The sequence below is a fragment of the Oncorhynchus kisutch genome, linkage group LG28 (genome assembly GCF_002021735.2).
Source record: "Oncorhynchus kisutch isolate 150728-3 linkage group LG28, Okis_V2, whole genome shotgun sequence".
Lineage (NCBI taxonomy): Eukaryota > Metazoa > Chordata > Actinopteri > Salmoniformes > Salmonidae > Oncorhynchus > Oncorhynchus kisutch.
In genome coordinates, this window is record NC_034201.2 from 42,920,938 (window position 1) to 42,945,298 (window position 24,361).

General features: G+C 48.0%; 1 protein-coding gene across 2 annotated transcripts in view; it reads left to right on the forward strand.

Annotated features, from left to right (window-relative positions):
• Positions 1-24,361, forward strand: part of LOC109873391 (actin-binding LIM protein 3-like) — a 158,484-nt gene that overhangs the window by 124,927 nt on the left and 9,196 nt on the right. Inside the window, exons 11-15 of one of the 2 annotated variants that reach the window (XM_031808404.1) lie at positions 885-1,020; positions 14,532-14,666; positions 15,865-15,929; positions 16,723-16,900; positions 24,023-24,055. In XM_031808404.1, the coding sequence (XP_031664264.1) occupies positions 885-1,020; positions 14,532-14,666; positions 15,865-15,929; positions 16,723-16,900; positions 24,023-24,055 (547 nt within the window). The remainder of the gene's footprint in view (positions 1-884; positions 1,021-14,531; positions 14,667-15,864; positions 15,930-16,722; positions 16,901-24,022; positions 24,056-24,361) is intronic. The other variant, XM_031808405.1, reaches the window with a different exon arrangement.

A 24,361-nucleotide genomic window follows, 5' to 3' on the forward strand; every position in this document is an offset into this window, starting at 1 on the left:
CTGAACGGGAATGAGAGGGTGTATGTGGGATATACTGTTGGGTCCATGTGATGACGGTAGCCGTAGAAGAGGCACAGAGCTCTCAACTGACTTGATTAAATAACTATTAGATGAAAGAATGTACACAAGTAAACAATGTGGTGTTAGCAAGGGTGCCAGCCAGACAGACAGCCAGACAGCCAGCCAGACAGACAGACAGACAGACAGACAGACAGACAGACAGACAGACAGAGTCCTGCAAACAGACAGACAGACAGATAGACTGAGCCCTGCAGACAGACAGACAGACAGACTGAGCCCTGCAGACAGACAGATAGACAGAGTCCTGCAAACAGACAGACAGACAGACAGACAGACAGACAGACAGACAGACAGACAGACAGACAGACAGACAGACTGAGCCCTGCAGACAGACAGACAGACAGACAGACAGACAGACAGACAGACAGACAGACAGACAGACAGACAGACAGACAGACAGACAGACAGACAGACAGACAGACAGACAGACAGACAGACAGACAGACAGACAGACAGACAGACAGACAGACAGACAGACAGACAGACAGACTGAGCCCTTCAGACAGACAGACAGACTGAGCCCTGCAGACAGACAAATAGACTGAGCCCTGCAGACAGACAGACAGACTGAGCCCTGCAGACAGACAGAGCCCTGCAGACAGACAGACAGACAGATAGACTGAGCCCTGCAGACAGACAGATAGACTGAGCCCTGCAGACAGACAGATAGACTGAGCCCTGCAGACAGACAGATAGACTGAGCCCTGCAGACAGACAGATAGACTGAGCCCTGCAGACAGACACCAGACTGAGCCCTGCAGACAGACAGACAAACACTGACCTGTGACTCCTGTGCTTCCCAGGACGTCTATGACAGGGTAGAGCTGAGACAAAGGCGCTCCTCCAGCCCAGGCTTCAATGACTCTCCCACCTACAGCCGCCAGGGCATGTCTCCCACCGTGTCCACCTCCTGCTCCCCACAGCACCGCTTCCGCCCCGGTGAGTGTCTCTCAATGGAACATGACCGCGTCACTCTGCGGTACACATGGGCACGAGAAACTCCTCCTTGAAAAGAAATGTTCGAGATTAAATACCATCAATAATTTTGCCTTCAAATGTCAACAAGAAAACAATTCTAGACCGATACTGAGTTTGATCATGTTAGAAGGCGTCGGGAGTGATTTATCCCTATGCCCTGTGTGTACATCCTATACGTGACTGGAACAACATTAGTTCCTATAGGTGACTGGAACAACATTAGTTCCTATATGTGACTGGAACAACATTAGTTCCTGTAGGTGACTGGAACAACATTAGTTCCTATATGTGACTGGAACAACATTAGTTCCTATATGTGACTGGAACAACATTAGTTCCTGTAGGTGACTGGAACAACATTAGTTCCTATATGTGACTGGAACAACATTAGTTCCTATAGGTGACTGGAACAACATTAGTTCCTGTAGGTGACTGGAACAACATTAGTTCCTATATGTGACTGGAACAACATTAGTTCCTATAGATGACTGGAACAACATTAGTTCCTGTAGGTGACTGGAACAACATTAGTTCCTATATGTGACTGGAACAACATTAGTTCCTATAGGTGACTGGAACAACATTAGTTCCTGTAGGTGACTGGAACAACATTAGTTCCTGTAGGTGACTGGAACAACATTAGTTCCTATATGTGACTGGAACCACATTAGTTCCTATATGTGACTGGAACAACATTAGTTCCTATAGGTGACTGGAACAACATTAGTTCCTATTGGTGACTGGAACAACATTAGTTCCTGTAGGTGACTGGAACAACATTAGTTTCTATATGTGACTGGAACAACATTAGTTCCTATATGTGACTGGAACAACATTAGTTCCTATAGGTGACTGGAACACCATTAGTTCCTATATGTGACTGGAACAACATTAGTTCCTATAGGTGACTGGAACAACATTAGTTCCTATAGGTGACTGGAACAACATTAGTTCATATATGTGACTGGAACAACATTAGTTTCTATATGTGACTGGAACAACATTAGTTCCTATAGGTGACTGGAACAACATTAGTTCCTATAGGTGACTGGAACAACATTAGTTCCTATTGGTGACTGGAACAACGTTAGTTTCTATATGTGACTGGAACAACATTAGGTCCACGTTAACACACTCAGGCTTGGGAGCCACTCATGCACCCACATTACCATCCCCTCCAGTACTGCCATACAGTCACACCCCTGCCTCCTCTTCTCCAGACTCCTCTTAGAGTCTGATAATACTGTAGTACCTGAAGTATATGTGGTGGGAATGGTGGTGGTGATGGTGGTGATGATGGTAGTGAATGTGGTGATGGTGAATGTGATAGTGGTGAATGTGATAGTGGTGATGGTGGTGAATGTGATGATGGTGGTGGTGGTGGTAGTGGTAAATCAAATTTCAAATCAAATGTATTTATATAGCCCTTCGTACATCAGCTGATATCTCAAAGTGCTGTACAGAAACCCAGCCTAAAACCCCAAACAGCAAGCAATGCAGGTGTAGAAGCACGGTGGCTAGGAAAAACTCCCTAGAAAGGCCAAAACCTAGGAAGAAACCTAGAGAGGAACCAGGCTATATGGGGTGGCCAGTCCTCTTCTGGCTGTGCCGGGTGGAGATTATAACAGAACATGGCCAAGATGTTCAAATGTTCATAAATGACCAGCATGGTCCAATAATAATAAGGCAGAACAGTTGAAACTGGAGCAGCAGCACGGCCAGGTGGACTGGGGACAGCAAGGAGTCATCATGTCAGGTAGTCCTGAGGCATGGTCCTAGGGCTCAGGTCCTCCGAGAGAGAGAAAGAAAGAGAGAAAGAGAGAATTAGAGAGAGCACACTTAAATTCACACAGGACACCGAATAGGACAGGAGAAGTACTCCAGATATAACAAACTGACCCTAGCCCCCCGACACATAAACTACTGCAGCATAAATACTGGAGGCTGTGACAGGAGGGGTCAGGAGACACTGTGGCCCCATCCGAGGACACCCCCGGACAGGGCCAAACAGGAAGGATATAACCCCACCCACTTTGCCAAAGCACAGCCCCCACACCACTAGATGGATATCTTCAACCACCAACTTACCATCCTGAGACAAGGCTGAGTATAGCCCACAAAGATCTCCATCACGGCACAACCCAAGGGGGGGGCGCCAACCCAGACAGGATGATCACATCAGTGACTCAACCCACTCAGGTGACGCACCCCTCCCAGGGACGGTATGAAAGAGCACCAGTAAGCCAGTGACTCAGCCCCTGTAATAAGGTTAGAGGCAGAGAATCACAGTGGAAAGAGGGGAACTGGCCAGGCAGAGACAGCAAGGGCGGTCCGTTACTCCAGAGCCTTTCTGTTCACCTTCACACTCCTGGGCCAGACTACACTCAATCATATGACCCACTGAAGAGATGAGTCTTCAGTAAAGACTTAAAGGTTGAGACCGAGTTTGCGTCTCTGACATGGGTAGGCAGACCGTTCCATAAAAATTGAGCTCTATAGGAGAAAGCCCTGCCTCCAGCTGTTTGCTTAGAAATTCTAGGGACAATTAGGAGCTCTGCGTCTTGTGACCGTAGCGTACGTGTAGGTATGTACGGCAGGACCAAATCAGAGAGATAGGTAGGAGCAAGCCCATGTAATGCTTTGTAGGTTAGCAGTAAAACCTTGAAATCAGCCCTTGCTTTGACAGGAAGCCAGTGTAGGGAGGCTAGCACTGGATTAATATGATCAAATGTTTTGGTTCTAGTCAGGATTCTAGCAGCCGTATTTAGCACTAACTGAAGTTTATTTAGTGCTTTATCCGGGTAGCCGGAAAGTAGAGCATTGCAGTAGTCTAACCTAGAAGTGACAAAAGCATGGATACATTTTTCTGCTCATTTTTGGACAGAAAGTTTCTGATTTTTGCAATGTTACGTAGATGGGAAAAAGCTGTCCTTGAAATGGTCTTGATATGTTCTTCAAAAGAGAGATCAGGGTCCAGAGTAACGCTGAGGTCCTTCACAGTTTTATTTGAGACGACTGTACAACCATTAAGATTAATTGTCAGATTCAACAGAAGATCTCTTTGTTTCTTGGGACCTAGAACAAGCATCTCTGTTTTCTCAGGGTTTAAAAGTAGAAAGTTTGCAGCCATCCACTTCCTTATGTCTGAAACACATGCTTCTAGCGAGGGCAATTTTGGGGCTTCACCATGTTTCATTGAAATGTACAGCTGTGTGTCATCCGCATAGCAGTGAAAGTTAACATTATGTTTTCGAATGACATCCCCAAGAGGTAAAATATATAGTGAAAACAATAGTGGTCCTAAAACGGAACCTTGAGGAACACCGAAATGTACAGTTGATTTGTCAGAGGACAAACCATTCACAGAGAAAAACTGATATCTTTCCAACAGATAAGATCTAAACCAGGTAGTGATGTTGGTGGTGTTGATAGTAGTGGTGGTGTTGATGGTGGTGGTGATGATGGTGATGGTGATGCTGGTGGTGATGCTGGTGGTGGTGGTGGTGATGGTAGTAGTGATGGTGGTAGTGATGGTGGTGTTGGTGATTGATGTTGGTGGTGATGGTAATGGTGTTGGTGATTGATGTTGGTGGTGATGGTAATGGTGGTGGTAGTGGTGATGGTGATGGTGGTGGTAGTGGTAATGGTAGTGATGGTGGTGGTGATGGTGGTGGTAGTGGTAATGGTAGTGATGGTGGTGGTAGTGGTAATGGTAGTGATGGTGGTGGTGGTGGTGTTGGTAATGGTGATGGGGTAGTGTTGGTAGTGATGTTGGTGGTGATGGTAGTGATGGTGGTGGTAATGGGGGTAGTGTTGGTAGTGATGGTGGTGGTGATGGTAATGGTGATGGGGGTAGTGTTGGTAGTGATGGTGGTGGTGATGGTGATGGGGGTAGTGTTGGTAGTGTTGGTGGTGGTAGTGGTGATGGTACTGATGGTGGTGGTGGTGGTGGTGGTGGTGGTGGTGGTGGTGTTGGTAATGGTAATGGGGTAGTGTTGGTAGTGATGTTGGTGGTGATGGTAGTGATGGTGGTGGTAGTGGTGATGGTACTGATGGTGGTGGTGGTGGTGGTGGTGGTGGTGGTGGTGGTGGTGGTGTTGGTAATGGTGATGGGGTAGTGTTGGTAGTGATGTTGGTGGTGATGGTAGTGATGGTGGTGGTAGTGGTAATGGTAGTGATGGTGGTGGTGTTGGTAGTGATGTTGGTGGTGATGGTGATGGGGGTAGTGTTGGTAGTGATGGTGGTTGGTAGTGGTGATGGTACTGATGGTGGTGGTGGTGGTGGTGGTGGTGTTGGTAATGGTGATGGGGTAGTGTTGGTAGTGATGTTGGTGGTGATGGTAGTGATGGTGGTGGTAGTGGTAATGGTAGTGATGGTGGTGGTGTTGGTAGTGATGTTGGTGGTGATGGTAATGGTGATGGGGGTAGTGATGGTAGTGATGGTGGTGGTAGTGGTGATGGTACTGATGGTGGTGGTGGTGGTGGTGGTGGTGGTGGTGTTGGTAATGGTGATGGGGTAGTGTTGGTAGTGATGTTGGTGGTGATGGTAGTGATGGTGGTGGTAGTGGTAATGGTAGTGATGGTGGTGGTGTTGGTAGTGATGTTGGTGGTGATGGTAATGGTGATGGGGGTAGTGATGGTAGTGATGGTGGTGGTAGTGGTGATGGTACTGATGGTGGTGGTGGTGGTGGTGGTGGTGGTGGTGGTAATGGTGATGGGGTAGTGTTGGTAGTGATGTTGGTGGTGATGGTAGTGATGGTGGTGGTAGTGGTAATGGTAGTGATGGTGGTGGTGTTGGTAGTGATGGTGGTGGTGATGGTAATGGTGATGGGGTAGTGTTGGTAGTGATGTTGGTGGTGATGGTAGTGATGGTAGTGATGGTGGTGGTGGTGGTGGTGTTGGTAGTGATGGTGGTGGTGATGGTAGTGATGGTGGTGGTAATGGTGTTGGTAGTGATGGTGGTGGTAATGGTGTTGGTAGTGATGGTGGTGGTAGTGGTAATGGTAGTGATGGTGGTGGTAATGGTGTTGGTAGTGATGGTGGTGGTAATGGTGATGGTAGTGATGGTGGTGGTAATGGTGATGGTAGTGATGGTGGTGGTAATGGTAGTGGTAGTGATGGTGGTGGTAATGGTGATGGTAGTGATGGTGGTGGTAATGGTAGTGGTAGTGATGGTGGTGGTGTTGGTAATGGTGATGGGGGTAGTGATGGTAGTGATGGTGGTGGTGGTGGTAATGGTAGTGGTAGTGATGGTGGTGGTAATGGTGATGGTAGTGATGGTGGTGGTAATGGTGATGGTAGTGATGGTGGTGGTAATGGTGATGGTAGTGATGGTGGTGGTAATGGTGATGGTAGTGATGGTGGTGGTAATGGTGATGGTAGTGATGGTGGTGGTAATGGTAGTGGTGGTGGTGGTAATGGTGATGGTAGTGATGGTGGTGGTAATGGTAGTGGTAGTGATGGTGGTGGTGTTGGTAATGGTGATGGGGGTAGTGATGGTAGTGATGGTGGTGGTGATGGTGGTGGTAATGGTAGTGGTAGTGATGGTGGTGGTAATGGTGGTGGTAATGGTAGTGGTAGTGATGGTGGTGGTATACTGCAGGGGATTGCTCTTCCCCCATTCTCTCATGCTATAACATCCATCCCTCTCTCATTGTCTAATAGCAGGTCATATAACATGTAGATTACTATCATAGCAGACTTGGCAGTTGTTTTATGATGTTGTTTCCTCTGCAGTCAGGCATAGGACATCTTTAATTCCAGAAACTAAATGTCTTCTATCTCTGACTGGCTGGCTCTCTGTGAGCGTGGGCTTGGCTGAGGTTTGGCTGTGGAATGGGAATGGGATGAGTCTGGTTAAGGGGCGGTGCCAAGCCTTGGCTCATGCTCTGGTTTCTGTCACTGTCATTATTCTTGGACTGACTGTCTGCAGGCACTGAGAGTGGCAGGAGCTCTCTCTCTTACAGTCAGCTTGACACCAGGTCCAGCATGTCCACCACCTACCAAGCCCCCAAGCATTTCCATGTGCCAGGTAGGCCTCTGGTTTTCCTGTCCTTAACCCCCATCCTCCTCTTCCTCCTCCTACCCATCCTCCTCCTCCTTACCATCCTCCTCTTCCTCTTCCTCCCCCTCCCCATCCTCCTCCTCCTTACCATCCTCCTCTTCCTCTTCCACCTCCTTCCCATCCTCCTCCTTACCAACCTCTTCCTCCTCCTCCTCCCCATCCTCTTCCTCCTCCTCCCCATCCTCTTCCTCCTCCTACCCATCCTCTTCCTCCTCCTACCCATCCTCTTCCTCCTCCTACCCATCCTCCTCATCCTTACCATCCTCCTCTTCCAACTCCTTCCCATCCTCCTCCTTACCAACCTCTTCCTCCTCCTCCTCCTTACCATCCTCCTCTTCCACCTCCTTCCCATCCTCCTCCTTACCAACCTCTTCCTCCTCCTCCTCCTTACCATCCTCCTCTTCCACCTCCTTCCCATCCTCCTCCTTACCAATCTCTTCCTCCTCCTACCCATCCTCCTCCTCCTTACCAACCTCCTCTTCCACCTCCTTCCCATCCTCCTCCTTACCGATCTCTTCCTCCTCCTCCTCCCCTTCCTCTTCCTTCCCATCATCTTCCTCTTCCTCTGCATCCTCTTCCTCCCCATCCTCTTCCTCCTACTCCCCATCCTCCTCCTCCTTGTCCTCTTTCTCCTCCTCCTCCTCCTCCCCATCCTCTTTCTCCTTATCTTCCCCATCTTCTTCCTCCTCCTCCCCATCCTCCCCATCCTCTTCCTCCCTATCCTCCTCTTCCTCCTCTTGTCCTCAACTGAAGTCCGACCTAAAATGTTTTCGAAGGTCCCAATGTGGGGGTATCTTACACCCTACTAACTGTGTGTAGTCAGCCTGCAACTGACTGGCTGTGTGGAGTACCATGTCTCTCTGCATCGCTTGCCTCCTTCACGATGACACCCTCACCCTATCCATCATTGCCATTATGCAGACGTCATCACTGGTTGTGTCTCTTTGTTACCCTGTCGTCATCTGTGACTAGCTCTTCCTCTTCTATTCTCTGTGCTGAGGGTCTATTGTAACCAGATGCTGTGTCCGTCGTCCCCTCTCCATCTGATGTTTTGTTTCATTTGCCTTTATAAACTGGGTGGTTCGAGCCCTGAATGCTGATTGGCTGACAGCCATGGTATATCAGACTGTATACCACGGGTATGACAAAACATGTATTTTTACTGCTCTAATGACGTTGGTAAGCAGTTTATAATAGCAAAACAGCACGTCTGGGGTCCGCGATGCGTCGTGCCTAAGAACAGCCCTGAACCGTGGTAGATTGGCCATATACCACAGCCCCTCGCACCTCAATGCTTAAATATACTGTACATGCACAGCAGAACCCATTATACGCCATCTGTTGTATTGACGGTGTCACTTTAATCAGTCATTAGAGTCCAGACAAGGATGGCAGGAGATTGGCAAAATGGGTTATTAATTTTATATACAGGATACAGTCTTACAGTACACATTACACAATACAATACAACACATTGTGACACAATACAACACATTGCAACACAATACAATACAACACAATACAACACAACACAGCACAGCACCGCAACGCAACGCAACGCAACACAATACAATACAATACAACACAACAACACAACACAACAACACAACAACATAACACAACACAACAACACAACAACACAACACAACAACACAACAACACAACACAACAACACAACACAACACAACACAACACAACACAATACAACACAATACAACACAACTTCTAACACCGTTAGTACTTTCCTCTTCTATCATGTACTCTCCATCCCGGTGGATCTAAAAGATTGACCTTTCCCCTCCCTACTCTTCTTCTTACCTTTTCTCTTTTCAATGTTTCATCTCCTCTCTCTCTCTCTCTCATTGTGTGTCCTCAGCCACAGGGGATCTCAACATCTACAGGAAACCTCCCATCTATAAGCGTCATGGTATATGTGTGGGGCTGCCTGCCGTGAGGCATTGTCTGTGATGTGATTTAGCTGTGATTGATGTGTTTGTTGTGTGTGTGTGTGTCCCAACAAAACCACACAGTTGAATGTATCAACCTCTTACAACAATGATCAAGCTAAAAGATGAATCACCGTCAATTGTAGCTACCTCATTGGAAGTATACCGTGTCTCAGAGGATGAGGAGCTATTGGCAATATTTAATCTTCTGGCATTTTTTTTTTGTGGTGTAAATCAAATATATTTTATTTTTTAATGTGATGTTGTTGTAACGATGTGCGCTGAGATTCGGAAAGCAAGTTCGGGAGTGTTTTAATAAATAATCAATAATAACAATAACAAACCATAAATAAACAATAAACAATGACACCTGGGGAAGGAACCAAAGGGAGAAACATATATATATACACACAGTATATCACAAAAGTGAGTACACCCCTCACATTTTTGTAAATATTTGAGTATATCTTTTCATGTGACAACACTGAAGAAATGACACTTTGCTACAATGTAAAGTAGTGAGTGTACAGCTTGTATAACAGTGTAAATTTGCTGTCCCCTCAAAATAACTCAACACACAGCCATTAATGTCTAATCCGCTGGCAGCAAAAGTGAGTACACCCCTAAGTGAAAATGTCCAAATTGGGCCCAAAGTGTCAATATTTTGTGTGGCCACCATCATTTTCCAGCACTGCCTTACCCTCTTGGGCATGGAGTTCACCAGAGCTTCACAGGTTGCCACTGGAGTCCTCTTCCACTCCTCCATGATGACATCACAGAGCTGGTGGATGTTAGAGACCTTGCACTCCTCCACCTTCCATTTGAGGATGCCCCACAGATGCTCAATAGGGTTTAGGTCTGGAGACATGCTTGGCCAGTCCATCACCTTTACCCTCAGCTTCTTTAGCAAGGCAGTGGTCGTCTTGGAGGTGTGTTTGGGGTCGTTATCATGTTGGAATATTTTCACCAGTAATTAAGACAACACACTGAGCGTAAATATATATATTGATTGAAATTGTTCCCGAATGAGTGAGTGTTCATGTGTAAAGGATTAGCATTTCAATTGTTATAATTATTACTCTGTAGTGACTTCTTAGTCGACCCCCACTTCCCCTTTTGTCTAACAAGCCGCCATGCCGGTTCAGCCCACTAGGGGCACATTCTCCTATCATGTTTGTTTATGCATTTCTGTGAATTACTTAGTTAGTAATAAATAAATGATTTAAGACAATTGATGTATGGATGACTCATAGTGAAGACTGGGTTCGTGCAGATAACCAACAATTTACGACGTTCGGAATGAGACTAACGTGAGGTAAAGTAAATAATTAATTTGAACACTAATTGATCAGATAAAATATCTGTAAAGTTATTTTAGGAAATGATAACATTGTAATCTGAATATTTTTCCTTGGTGCCCCGACTTCCTAGTTAATTAGTTATGTGATTAATCAGTTGATCGCGTAATAACTCATTACAGAGAATCTTTGATAAATCTATCAGTCTTCAGTTAATGATAGTAAAGACACAACACTGCCCTGCGGCCCAGTCTCCGAAGGGAGGGGATCATGCTCTGCTTCAGTATGTCACAGTACATGTTGGCATTCATGGTTCCCTCAATGAACTGTAGCTCCCCATTGTTGGCAGCACTCATGCAGCCCCAGACCATGACACTCCAACCACCATGCTTGACTGTAGGCAAGACACACTTGTCTTTGTACTCCTCACCTGGTTGCCGCCACACATGCTTGACACCATCTGAACCAAATAAGTTTATCTTGGTCTCATCAGACCACAGGACATGGTTCCAGTAATCCATGTCCTTAGTCTGCTTGTCTTCAGCAAACTGTTTGCGGACTTTCTTGTGCATCATCTTTAGAAGAGTCTTCCTTCTGGGACGATAGCCATGCAGACCAATTTGATGCAGTGTACGGCGTATGGTCTGAGCACTGACAGGCTGACCCCCCACCCCTTCAACCTCTGCAGCAATGCTGGCAGCACTCATACGTCTATTTCCCAAAGACAACCTCTGGATATGACGCTGAGCACGTGCACTCAACCTCTTTGGTCGACCATGGCGAGGCCTGTTCTGAGTGGAACCTGTCCAGTTAAACCGCAGTATGGTCTTGGCCACCGTGCTGCAGCTCAGTTTCAGGGTCTTGGCAATCTTCTTATAGCCCAGGCCATCTTTATGTAGAGCAACAATTCTTTTTTTCAGATCCTCAGAGAGTTCTTTGCCATGAGGTGCCATGTTGAACTTCCAGTGACCAGTCAGTAGGAGGGAGTGTGAGAGCGATGACACCAAATTTAATACACCTGCATTCACACCTGAGACCTTGTAACACTAACGAGTCACATGACACCGGGGAGGGAAAATGGCTAATTGGGCCCAATTTGGACATTTTCACTTAGGGGTGTACTCACTTTTGTTGCCAGCGGTTTAGACATTAATGGATGTGTCTAGACTTCAGAGATAGGTCAACTAGTTGTTTTACCTCTAGACTTCAGAGATAGGTGAACTAGTTGTTTTACCTCTAGACTTCAGAGATAGGTCAACTAGTTGTTTTACCTCTAGACTTCAGAGATAGGTCAACTAGTTGTTTTACCTCTAGACTTCAGAGATAGGTCAACTAGTTGTTTTACCTCTAGACTTCAGAGATAGGCCTAATCAGTTTCCCTGTTTCATGGTTGAGTAGTTGTGCAGATCACCAAGGTGCATTGCTGACCATGAGAGTATATCTGTGTCAGTCTATAAGTACTGTTCACTGTCCTGTATGTTTGTGTACTTTACAGACTTATGGTGTTTTTCTGTTAAGATACAGTAGCAACACACGTACTACCGAGACATTCAGGGATCATATGCTTCAGCATTAACACAGCCTACAGCATTTACTTGCACATAAAGCCATCGCTACCAAGTTGTTGAGCCAGTCTGAACAGGTACTATCACGTGTGCTCTCAGACAAAGTCTGTGTACGTGCATTGATGCAAAAGAATGTTCTTGCGACATCATAATGAGCAGCACGGTCTCTCTGACATCATATTGAGCAGCACGGTCTCTGTGACATCATATTGAGCAGCACGGTCTCTGTGACATCATATTGAGCAGCACTGTCTCTGTGACATCATATTGAGCAGCACTGTCTCTGTGACATCATATTGAGCAGCACGGTCTCTGTGACATCATATTGAGCAGCACGGTCTCTGTGACATCATATTGAGCAGCACGGTCTCTGTGACATCATATTGAGCTGTCTCTGTGACATCATATTGAGCAGCACGGTCTCTGTGACATCATATTGAGCAGCACGGTCTCTGTGACATCATATTGAGCAGCACGGTCTCTGTGACATCATATTGAGCAGCACTGTCTCTGTGACATCATATTGAGCAGCACTGTCTCTGTGACATCATATTGAGCAGCACGGTCTCTGTGACATCATATTGAGCAGCACGGTCTCTGTGACATCATATTGAGCAGCACGGTCTCTGTGACATCATATTGAGCAGCACGGTCTCTGTGACATCATATTGAGCTGTCTCTGTGACATCATATTGAGCAGCACGGTCTCTGTGACATCATATTGAGCAGCACTGTCTCTGTGACATCATATTGAGCAGCACTGTCTCTGTGACATCATATTGAGCTGTCTCTGTGACATCATATTGAGCAGCACTGTCTCTGTGACATCATATTGAGCAGCACTGTCTCTGTGACATCATATTGAGCAGCACGGTCTCTGTGACATCATATTGAGCTGTCTCTGTGACATCATATTGAGCAGCACGGTCTCTGTGACATCATATTGAGCAGCACTGTCTCTGTGACATCATATTGAGCAGCACGGTCTCTGTGACATCATATTGAGCAGCACTGTCTCTGTGACATCATATTGAGCAGCACGGTCTCTGTGACATCATATTGAGCTGTCTCTGTGACATCATATTGAGCTGTCTCTGTGACATCATATTGAGCTGTCTCTGTGTTCACTAGACGTAACATGGTTTGAACATGTTTCCCATTCCAACACCAGAGTGAGGAGGAGAAACAGAGTATATTCATTCATAATACATTCAAGTCTCTGGATACAATAGGGACGCACGCAGGCTGTCGTGTACAGTGTGTAGACCACGCCACACAATTATAATGTGTTAAGAGTGAGACACATGCCTTAGGCCAGGGGGCTACCACTTCCACAGAACCTAATGATCCAGACTGGTTTCAATGTCCAACATGTTGAGAGCTGATTCTGAATCCATCAGGACACGCAGCCTTCCGACATGGTGCTCCTGTCCTGCAATAGTTATTGCTACCTCATGATTTGCAATGCAATCAGCCCCCACCAGAGGCAGTGCGGAGGTAGCTAGATAGATAGATAGAAATCACTGAGTACCGGTGGGCCATCTATCAACAGAGAGGTGACAGAGGTATGATGAGTTATAGGACTCTCTCTCTCTCTCTCTCTCTCTCTGCCTCTCTCTCTGCCTCTCTTTCTCTCTCTCTGTCTCTCTCTCTCTCTGCCCCTCTCTCTCTCTGCTTCTCTCTCTTTCTCTCTCTCTGTCTCTCTCTCTCTCTGCCCCTCTCTCTCTCTGCTTCTCTCTCGTTATCTCTCTCTGCCTCTCCCTCTCTCTCTCGCTCAATTTTCGACATGTGGCTAATATAACCTTCCTTCTCCTAGTCCCTCTCCCTTCATCCTTCTGTACTGTCCTTGGTCAACTGTCCTCTGTGTAAGTACCTGAGCCAGTCTACCTATCTGCAGTCTATTTTTATCAGACCACTTACTTACCAGATATTATCAACGCTATCTATCTCCTCATTCATTTTCTTTACCTCCCCTCTCTTCATCTCTCTCTTCATCTCTCTCTTCCTCTCTCTTTCTCTCTTCATCTCTCTCTCTCTCTCTCTCTCTCTCTCTCCCTCCCTCTCTCTCTCTCTCTTCATCTCTCTCTCTCTCTTCATCTCTCTCTTCCTATCTCTTCATCTCTCTCTCTCTGTCTCTCTCTCTCTTCTCTCTGTATCTCTCTCTCTCTCCCCACCTCTCTCTCTCTGTCTGACAGAACCTGTGCAGGTGATCTAGGTGCTGCTGTAACCCCTTCTCAATGGGAGGCAGCAGTACCAGGTCATCTGTGTAAGGTGAGACCAGGTGCTGCAGATTCTCTAAATCTAAATCCTCTGTCAGTCCTCTTTTAGAGACTAACTAGACTGAAGCTCCCTGCATGCATTCCCCACCACATCTCTGCCCTTCTCTGCCTCACTCTCTGCATTCCCCACCACATCTCTGCCCTTCTCTGCCTCACTCTCTGCATTAAGACCAAAACAAACCGGCTAGACAATCAGTCATTACTGGGAGAGGAATACGGTTTTCTCTCAGGCTGCCTGCCATCATTAGTGGTGTGTGTGTACGTGTGTGTACGTGTGTGTACGTGTGTGTGTTCTCACCTCATCATGTTCTCTCCCTACAGATGTTTCAAACTACTCGGCCACTAAGAGTAAAGCCAGCGACAACATCCTCCAGACTTCCCAGTTTCCTGACTCGTACTCTCCTGACCACGACCACCAGCAGTCTAACTACTACCCCTACACTCCCTCTCCCAGAGGTACCGTCTAACCACTACCCCCTACACTCCCTCTCCCAGAGGTACCGTCTAACCACTACCCCTACACTCCCTCTCCCAGAGGTACCGTCTAACCACTACCCCTACACTCCCTCTCCCAGAGGTACCGTCTAACCACTACCCCTACACTCCCTCTCCCAGAGGTACCGTCTAACCACTACCCCGACACTCCCTCTGCCAGAGGTACCGTCTAACCACTACCCCGACACTCCCTCTCCCAGAGGTACCGTCTAACCACTACCCCCGACACTCCCTCTCCCAGAGGTACCGTTTAACCACTACACCTACACTCCCTCTCCCAGAGGTACAGTCTAACCACTACCCCTACACTCCCTCTCCCAGAGGTACCGTCTAACCACTACCGCTACACTCCCTCTCCCAGAGGTATCGTCTAACCACTACCCCTACACTCCCTCTCCCAGAGGTACCGTCTAACTACTACCCATACACTCCCTCTCCCAGAGGTACCGTTAACCACTACCCTGACACTCCCTCTCCGAGAGGTACCGTCTAACCACTACCCCGACACTACCCCGACACTCCCTCTCCCAGGGGCTACCGTCTAACCAGTACCCTGACACTCCCTCTCCCAGAGGTACCGTTAACCACTACCCTGACACTCCCTCTCCCAGAGGTACAGTCTAACCACTACCCTGACACTCCCTCTCCCAGAGGTACTGCTGCTAAGGACCCAGAGGATTCACTGTTGGCCTAATGGGTTATTGAGAAATTGACTGATATATTGATCAAGATGTTTTTAAACTAAAGAGAGCACGTCTCATCATAGAATTCCTGTGTGTAGCAACCTTGAGTATTTCAACTCTCTCTCTCAGAGGCTGTATCTTAACAGTAGTTGTGATTTCCCTCTCTATCCTTTCTCTCATTCTCTCTCTCTCATTCTCTCTCTCTCATTCTCTCTCTCTCTCTCTCTCTCTCATTCTCTCTCTCTCTCTCTCTCTCTCATTCTCTCTCTCTCTCTCTCTCTCTCTCTCTCTCTCAGGCTGTATCTTAACAGTAGTTGTGATTTCCCTCTCTATCCTCTCTATCCTTTCTCTCTCTCTCTCTCTCTCTCTCTCTCTCTCTCTCTCTCTCTCTCTCTCTCTCTCTCTCAGGCTGTATCTTAACAGTAGTTGTGATTTCCCTCTCTATCCTTTCTCTCTCTCTCTCTGTCTCATCTCAGCTACTCGTGACCGGAGGTTTTCCTCAGGTGGAGAGGAGGATGGGTGGAATCAAAGTCTTAACAGAGTCAGTATAACACAATATATGCTATTCAAAATACTATTAATTTGTATTTGTGAGAGAGTGTGGACCACTGAAAAGGAAACATTGATTAGCCATCTTTGCAATATTAAATGTACTATAAATTATTTATTTATCTGAATGTTTTATTTCTTTAAAGATTCAAAATGCAGAAAAATTCAGGAAATACCACAACTCAACATTGTTTATTTGTTGTTTTGGCAAGATATGGCTGTAAATATTTAATGAATGTTGTCTACAGGGCAAAACAGTCTTCATCCCCAGACATTATCCCTGTTGCTCTGCTCAAGACATATGCTCATGTGTTCTCTTTCTTTGTCTCCTTTCACTTCTCTCTCTCTCTCTCTTCCCCCTACCTCTCTCTATTTCTCTCTCTCTCTCCTCTCCTCCATCTGTCTGTCTGTCTGTCTGTCTGTCTGTCTGTCTGTCTGTCTGTCTGTCTGTCTGTCTGTCTGTCTGTCTGTCTGTCTGTCTGTCTGTCTGTCTGTCTGTCTGTCTGTCTGTCTGTCTGTCTGTCTGTCTGTCTGTCTGTCTGTCTGTCTGTCTGTCTTACACCTGCTTCTCCATGTTCTGTCTCGTTCTCTCTCTCTCTCTCTCCTTCTCTCTCTCCCCCCTTCTCTCTCTCTCTCTCTCTCTCTCTCTCTCTCTCTCTCTCTCTCTCTCTCTCTCTCTCTCTCTCTCTCTCTCTCTCTCTCTCTCTCTCTCTCTCTCTCTCTCTCTCTCTCTCCCTCCCTCCCTCCCTCCCTCCCTCTCCCTCTCCTCTCCTTCTCTTCCCTAGCTCCAAGGTGGTATAGGCCGTATGATTCTGAAGGAGGAGATGAAAGCCAGGTCTGGTTCCTATGACAATGACCCGTGGAGCAGCGCACGGAACTCCCGCACCAACTCCCGCACCAACTCCCGCAGTGGCAGCAAAGAGGCCCTGCACAATGTGGGCTACGGCAACACTGTCAACGGATGTAAGACATCCCACCACCATCCATGGTGCTAAACCCCAGTCCATCCTTTTATCCACACGGACACAAGTATTGAGACGTGATGGATCATCTTACTGTTATAGAAATAGTATTAATTAGGATCCCCAGTCAGCTGCTGCCGAGGCAGCGCCTCCTCTTTCTAGTGTCCAAACAGGAAACAACAGATACAATACATACTGTAGATAAATATACAAGCCATTCAGCAGACGCTGCCTTCCAGAAAGATCCACAGCTAGTGCCTTCATCTTAAGATAGCCAGGCAAGACAACCACATATCACAGTCGTACCCCAACCCACGCATCACATACATAATACAATAAATTATACAATGCACAATACAATAGAAAATGCATCAAAACGTCTGTGTGTCTCTTCACAGTCCCTGTCGTGCCTTAAGCTGTTTTTATTTCTAGCTTGAGTTACCTGGGTTACCAGAGAGTTCTATGTAGTCATGTTACCTGGGTTACCAGAGAGTTCTATGTAGTCATGTTACCTGGGTTACCAGAGAGTTCTATGTAGTCATGTTACCTGGGTTACCAGAGAGTTCTATGTAGTCATGTTACCTGGGTTACCAGAGAGTTCTATGTAGTCATGTTACCTGGGTTACCAGAGAGTTCTATGTAGTCATGTTACCTGGGTTACCAGAGAGTTCTATGTAGTCATGTTACCTGGGTTACCAGAGAGTTCTATGTAGTCATGTTACCTGGGTTACCAGAGAGTTCTATGTAGTCATGTTACCTGGGTTACCAGAGAGTTCTATGTAGTCATGTTACCTGGGTTACCAGAGAGTTCTATGTAGTCATGTTACCTGGGTTACCAGAGAGTTCCATGTACTCATGTTACCTGAGTTACCAGAGAGTTCCATGTAGTCATGTTACCTGGGTTACCAGAGAGTGCCATGTAGTCATGTTACCTGGGTTACCAGAGAGTTCCATGTAGTCATGTTACCTGGGTTACCAGAGAGTTCTATGTAGTCATGTTACCTGGGTTACCAGAGAGTTCTATGTAGTCATGTTACCTGGGTTACCAGAGAGTTCCATGTAGTCATGTTACCTGGGTTACCAGAGAGTTCTATGTAGTCATGTTACCTGGGTTACCAGAGAGTTCTATGTAGTCATGTTACCTGGGTTACCAGAGAGTTCTATGTAGTCATGTTACCTGGGTTACCAGAGAGTTCTATGTAGTCATGGCTCTATTTAATCCTGTGCGTTTCCCAGCCTGTGTTCTGGACCTGGGGACTGTGAAGAGACACTCTGGTTGCATGTCTTGTGTTGTACTGATGAGTGTCTGAACTGTGTGTCTGCTGCTTCAACACGTTCTGCCAGTTAAAGGTCCCCAAAACACACATCTCTGGGTCGCTCCTCTTTTCAGTTCGCTGCAGCTAGCGACTGGAACAAGCTGCAACAAACACTCAAACTGGACAGGTTTATCTCAATCTCTTCATTCAAAGACTCAATCATGGACACTCTTACTGACAGTTATGGCTGCTTCGTGTGATGTATTGTTGTCTCTACCCTCTGCCCTTTGTGCTGTTGTCTGTGCCCAACAATGTTTGCACCCTGTTTTGTGTTGCTGCCATGTTGTGTTGCTACCATGTTGTGTTGCTGCCATGTTGTGTTGCTACCATGTTGTGTTGCTGCCATGCTGTGTTGCTACCATGTTGTGTTGCTACCATGTTGTGTTGCTGCCATGTTGTGTTGCTGCCATGTTGTGTTGCTGCCATGTTGTGTTGCTACCATGTTGTGTTGCTACCATGTTGTGTTGTTGTCTTAGGTCTCTCTTGTTGTGATGTGTGTTTCGTCCTATATTTATATTGTTTTTATTTTGTAATCCCAGGCCCCCGTCCCGTAGGAGGCCTTTTGGTAGGCCATCATTGTAAAATAACAGCGTCAGGAGTCTGAGACAGACAGAGAGATGAGGGATGAGTTTAATCTCAGCCTCTGATGGGCTGACTGATCGGCTGACTGATCGACGAATGTTGTTATAAGAGGAGCCGGTCCATAATGACTCAGCGCTGTCTTGACGATCCAGATGAATCCCTATTCCCTTTATAGTGCACTACTTTTGACCAGGGCCGGTGCACTATGTAGTGAATAGGTTCCCATTTGGGATGCACTCCATGTAATCTACCACCGAGCTGTGCCTTTACATCAACCATCTATGTACCATCACATACTGTATGTAGCTACGTATTGCTGAAATATTTTGAGACCTTGCCAGATGGTGAGGGTTGCCAGATGGTGTATAAATTCAAGTGAGAGGGATGTTGTTGCGATATGAGATCCCCCTCAGGGTTGCCAGACTTGATATGTGGTCAGAGTTTCCATCCCTGTGACTGTGATGGTTGTCTCTGTACCCAGACACTGGAGGATCACACACTGACGGGGAGAAGAGAACGAAAGAGAGAGATAGAGGGGGGGGGGGGATGTTGTCAGGTGTTCCTGTGTGCTTTCCTCTCCTACTGTTAATCGATTAGTCAGGGGAACCCAGGGAGAGACAGAGCACCCAGCTCCAGCTGAGATAGGGCAGGGGGATATCCCAGACCCCCTCCTCACCCCCTCTACACTGGCAGCACAGTGGGGGATATCCCAGACCCCCTCCTCACCCCCTCTACACTGGCAGCACAGTGGGGGATATCCCAGACCCCCTCTTCACCCCCTCTACACTGGCAGCACAGTGGGGGATATCCCAGACCACCCTCTACACTGGCAGCACAGTGGGGGATATCCCAGACCCCCTCTACACCCCCTCTACACTGGCAGCACAGTGGTGGATAACCCAGACCCCCTCTTCACCCCCTCTACACTGGCAGCACAGTGGGGGATATCCCAGACCCCCTCTTCACCCCCTCTACACTGGCAGCACAGTGGGGGATATCCCAGACCCCCTCTACACCCCCTCTACACTGGCAGCACAGTGGGGGATATCCCAGACCACCCTCTACACTGGCAGCACAGTGGGGGATATCCCAGACCCCCTCTACACTGGCAGCACAGTGGGGGATATCCCAGACCACCCTCTACACTGGCAGCACAGTAGAGAGTAGAGAGTAGAGAGTAGAGCAGGGAACAGAGAGCAGAGCAGAGAGTAGAGAAGAAAGCAGAGAGTAGAGCAGAGAGTAGAGTAGAGAGTAGAGAGTAGAGCAGAGAGTAGAGAGCAGAGAGTAGAGCAGAGAGTAGAGCAGAGAGCAGGGAGCAGAGAGTAGAGCAGGGAGCAGAGAGCAGAGCAGAGAGTAGAGCAGGGAGCAGAGCAGAGAGTAGAGCAGAGAGCAGATTAGAGCAGGGAGCAGAGAGCAGAGTAGAGCAGAGAGCAGATTAGAGCAGGGAGCGCAGAGCAGAGTAGAGCAGAGAAGAGCAGAGAGTAGAGCAGGGAGCAGAGAAGAGCAGAGAGTAGAGCAGGGAGCAGAGAAGAGCAGAGAGTAGAGCAGGGAGCAGAGAAGAGCAGAGAGTAGAGCAGGGAGCAGAGAGTAGAGCAGGGAGCAGAGAGCAGAGTAGAGAGTAGAGAAGAAAGCAGAGAGTAGAGCAGAGAGTAGAGTAGAGAGCAGAGAGTAGAGCAGAGAGTAGAGCAGAGAGCAGATTAGAGCAGGGAGCAGATAGCAGAGCAGAGAGTAGGGCAGGGAGAAGAGAGCAGAGCAGAGAGTAGAGCAGGGAGCGCAGAGCAGAGAGTAGAGCAGGGAGCAGAGAGCAGAGCAGAGAGTAGAGCAGAGAGTAGGGCAGAGAGCAGAGAGCATATCAGAGAGTAGAGCAGGGAGCAGAGCAGGGAGCAGAGAGCAGGGCAGGGAGCAGAGAGTAGAGAGTAGAGCAGAGAGCAGAGAGCAGGGCAGGGAGCATAGAGTAGAGCAGAGAGTAGAGTTTAGAGCAGAGAGTAGAGAGTAGAGCAGGGAGCAGAGAAGAATGAAATTATTTATTGCTGGAGATAGATACGTCTGTCTGTCAATCAGTACACAGCCTCATAGAGCTGAGACTAGTCATGTGTTTCAGACTGCTCTGATGGAGGATGTGTAGACTTACATTGATCCTCCTCCCTCCTCCGTACTCATCACATTAAGTGCCTGTTTGCATGTTAAGGTGGGGAAACGAGCGAGAGAGAGAGACAGAGAGAGAGAGAGAGATGCAGAGGGGGAATGTGTATTATGTAGGGCGTACATACGACTTCCCCCACAGCTCCACTCCAGTTGTAGCCACCTCCTGCATGTCACTCTTCCTGTTTTATTGATGACTCATTAAAGCTTCCGCCATGTTTCATGGATGTTGTGTCTTTGGGGAAAGTGAGACCAGGACCAGGACCAGGATCAGCACCAGGACCAGGACCAGGACCAGCACCAGGAACAGCACCAGGACCAGGACCAGCACCAGGACCAGGACCAGCACCAGGACCAGCACCAGGAACAGCACCAGGACCAGCACCAGGACCAGCACCAGCACCAGGACCAGCACCAGGACCAGCACCAGGACCAGCACCAGCACCAGGACCAGCACCAGCACCAGGACCAGTACCAGGACCAGCACCAGGACCAGCACCAGGCCCAGGAACAGCACCAGGACCAACCAGACACATTGACGGATGTGATGCACATGAAAGCTTTCTGAAGGAGCTATTGATCTGGGTGTTTAACCTGACCGCTGGGGGTCCGTCCCAAAACGGCACCCGTTTCCCTATATTGTGAGGTCACAGGTCAAATGGCGCTATATGAGGAATAGGGGGCTATTTTGGACTTTGATATACAGACACATGCTGTGGGGAGAGCAGCTGTTAGAGCAGAAGGACATCTGTATGTTGATGCAACGGTTATTCATCTTGTCACTGACTGGCGGATCTGGCAGATCCTGGCTGCCTGGCGGATCTTGGCTGACTGGCGGATCTGGCTGCTCCATGCTGACTGGCGGCCCTGGCTGCTCCATGCTGACTGGCGGCTCTGGCTGCTCCATGCTGACTGGCGGCTCTGGCTGCTCCATGCTGACTGGCGGCTCCGGGCAGACGGGAGACTCTGGCGGATCTGGCTGCTCCATGCTGACTGGCAGCTCCGGGCAGACGGGAGACTCTGGCGGCGCCGGGCAGGCGGGAACACCTGTAGGGAGGAGACAGAGACAGCATGGTGCGTGGGGCTGCCACAGGACCCACCAGGCTGGGGAGACCTCCAGGAGGCCTGGTGTTAGGAGGAGGCACCTGAAGGACCGGGCTGTGGGGGAGCACTGGAGCTCTGGTGCGCAGCCTTGGCACCACTCCCCCAGGCTGGATCACTACTCTAGCCCGGACCCTCCAGAGTGCAGGCACAGGTTGAACCGGGCTGTGGGTAAGCACGGAAGATCTAGGGCTTACTAGTGCACCTCTCCCTTAGGCTCCACTCCCACATTTGCCCGGCACGAGCGGAGCGCAGGCAGAGGATGCACTGCACCCTCCCAGCGCCCCGGAGACACAGCACGCAGAGCCGGCGCAGGATACCCTGGACCAAAACTGCGTGCCGAAGACCAGACACGCTGAGCAGGCACCATACGCCCTGGCTCGATGCCCACACTCGCATTATACTTTCGGGGGCTGCCCTATAGCGGACCGGGCTATGTGCGCTTAACCGCATAACACGGTGCCTGACCAGTAACGCACTGCTTATAATAAGCACGAGGAGTGAGCTCAGGTCTGCAACCTGGCTTAGCCCCACACCTCGTGAACCCCAACATCAGCTTTCACTGCCTCCAGCTCTGCTTTGGGGCCGCAATTTTTTGGGGGGCTGCCTCTTGTACCTGTCGTGCTGCCGTGCTGCCCCCTCATATCGCCGCCACTCAGCTTTCGCTGCCTCCAGCTCTGCTTTGGGGCGGCGATATTCCCCAGCCTGTGCCCAGGGTCCCTCTCCGTTCAGTATCTCCTCCCATGTCCAGGAGTCCTGTGATGCTGGCCGCTGTTGTTGTTGCTGCTGCTGCTGCTGCTGTCGCCGTCTGTTACCACGCCGCTTGGTCCTTGGTTGGTGGGTGATTCTGTCACGGACGTCCTCCTCTTCATCTGAAGAGGAGAGTCGAGAAGGATCGGAGGACCAAAACGCAGCGTGGTTATTTATAAACATCTTTAATAAAGATGTTAACTTGAACAATGTATAATACAAAATAAGAAACCGTGGAAAACCGAAAACAGTCCTAACTGGTGCAAAACACAGAGACAGGAACAATCACCCACAAGAGACCTAAAGAATATGGCTGCCTAAATATGGTTCCCAATCAGAGACAACGATAAACACCTGCCTCTGATTGAGAACCACTCCAGGCAACCATAGACTTACCTAGAATACTTAACTAAACACAATCCCATAAACTACAAAACCCCTAGACAAAACAAGACACATAAATCACCCATGTCACACCCTGGCCTAACCAAAATAATAAAGAGAACACAGAATACTAAGACCAGGGCGTGACACATCTACGTTGACATTTTTTGTCATTTAGCAGATGCTCCAATCCAGAGCGACTTACGGTTAGTGAATTCGTCTTCAGATAGCTAGGTGAGACAACCACATATCACAGTCGTAGTCAGTTCCTTGATAAAGGAGCTAACAGCAAATTCAGAACTAGTCGGAAAAGACAAAAACGCGTGTTTTTTAAGGGGGGGGGGGTAAGACTGAGATGTCTTGTTTAAGATGAACTTAACCTACTGTCATTTCAGTTCTCGTTGTTGTATATCTCTTGTTCGTCTTAGTGAGGCGTAAGACGTATAACAAAGACAAACAGTGTTATCTAATGTCCCTGTAGACTTCTTCCTTCGCTCCATCACCCGTGTTGTAAAGTATCCTACAGCTTCGCTAAAACTTGTGAACCACAGCTGCTGTGTGTTTGGTATCTTTCATCACTGTCATGACCCTGGATTCAAGACTGATTGTATCAGGAAGGTCTTTAGTTTCAAGGCTCTGATGAGAAACCATTATAGGAGCTTTATGAGACCAGATGAGAACACTTAACCATGCATTTGTACAGGCAGAGGCTGTATCTAACTATGTGTCTTTCTTTTTCATTCTCTCTTTTTCACTCTCTCTCTCTCTCTTTCTCTCTCTCCATTCCTATCTCTCTCTCTCGCTCTCTCCTTCCGTTCCTATCTCTCTCTCGCTCTCTCTCTTTTCAGCTCCCACCAGATCCCACTACAGTACAGACAGTGGTGAGTGAGGTGCCTCAGTGCCCTACTGTATATTGTCTGTCTGTAGACAGGGTCATCACAGGGTCATCACGGGGGACAGTAGTACAGTTACATCAGTTTATACCATGGCATTGTTGAATACTTGTTTCTGATTGGCTTGAAGGGCATTCTAGAGCATGCATTATTTTCCTATAATTCACGGTATAATTAAATGTCTACGAAGTTCATTCTTACATGTTCTATGATGTAGCTGTAGCTCACTATCTAGCTAGTAAACGTGCTATCTACTTCAGTAAACGTGCTATCTACTTCAGTAAACGTGCTATC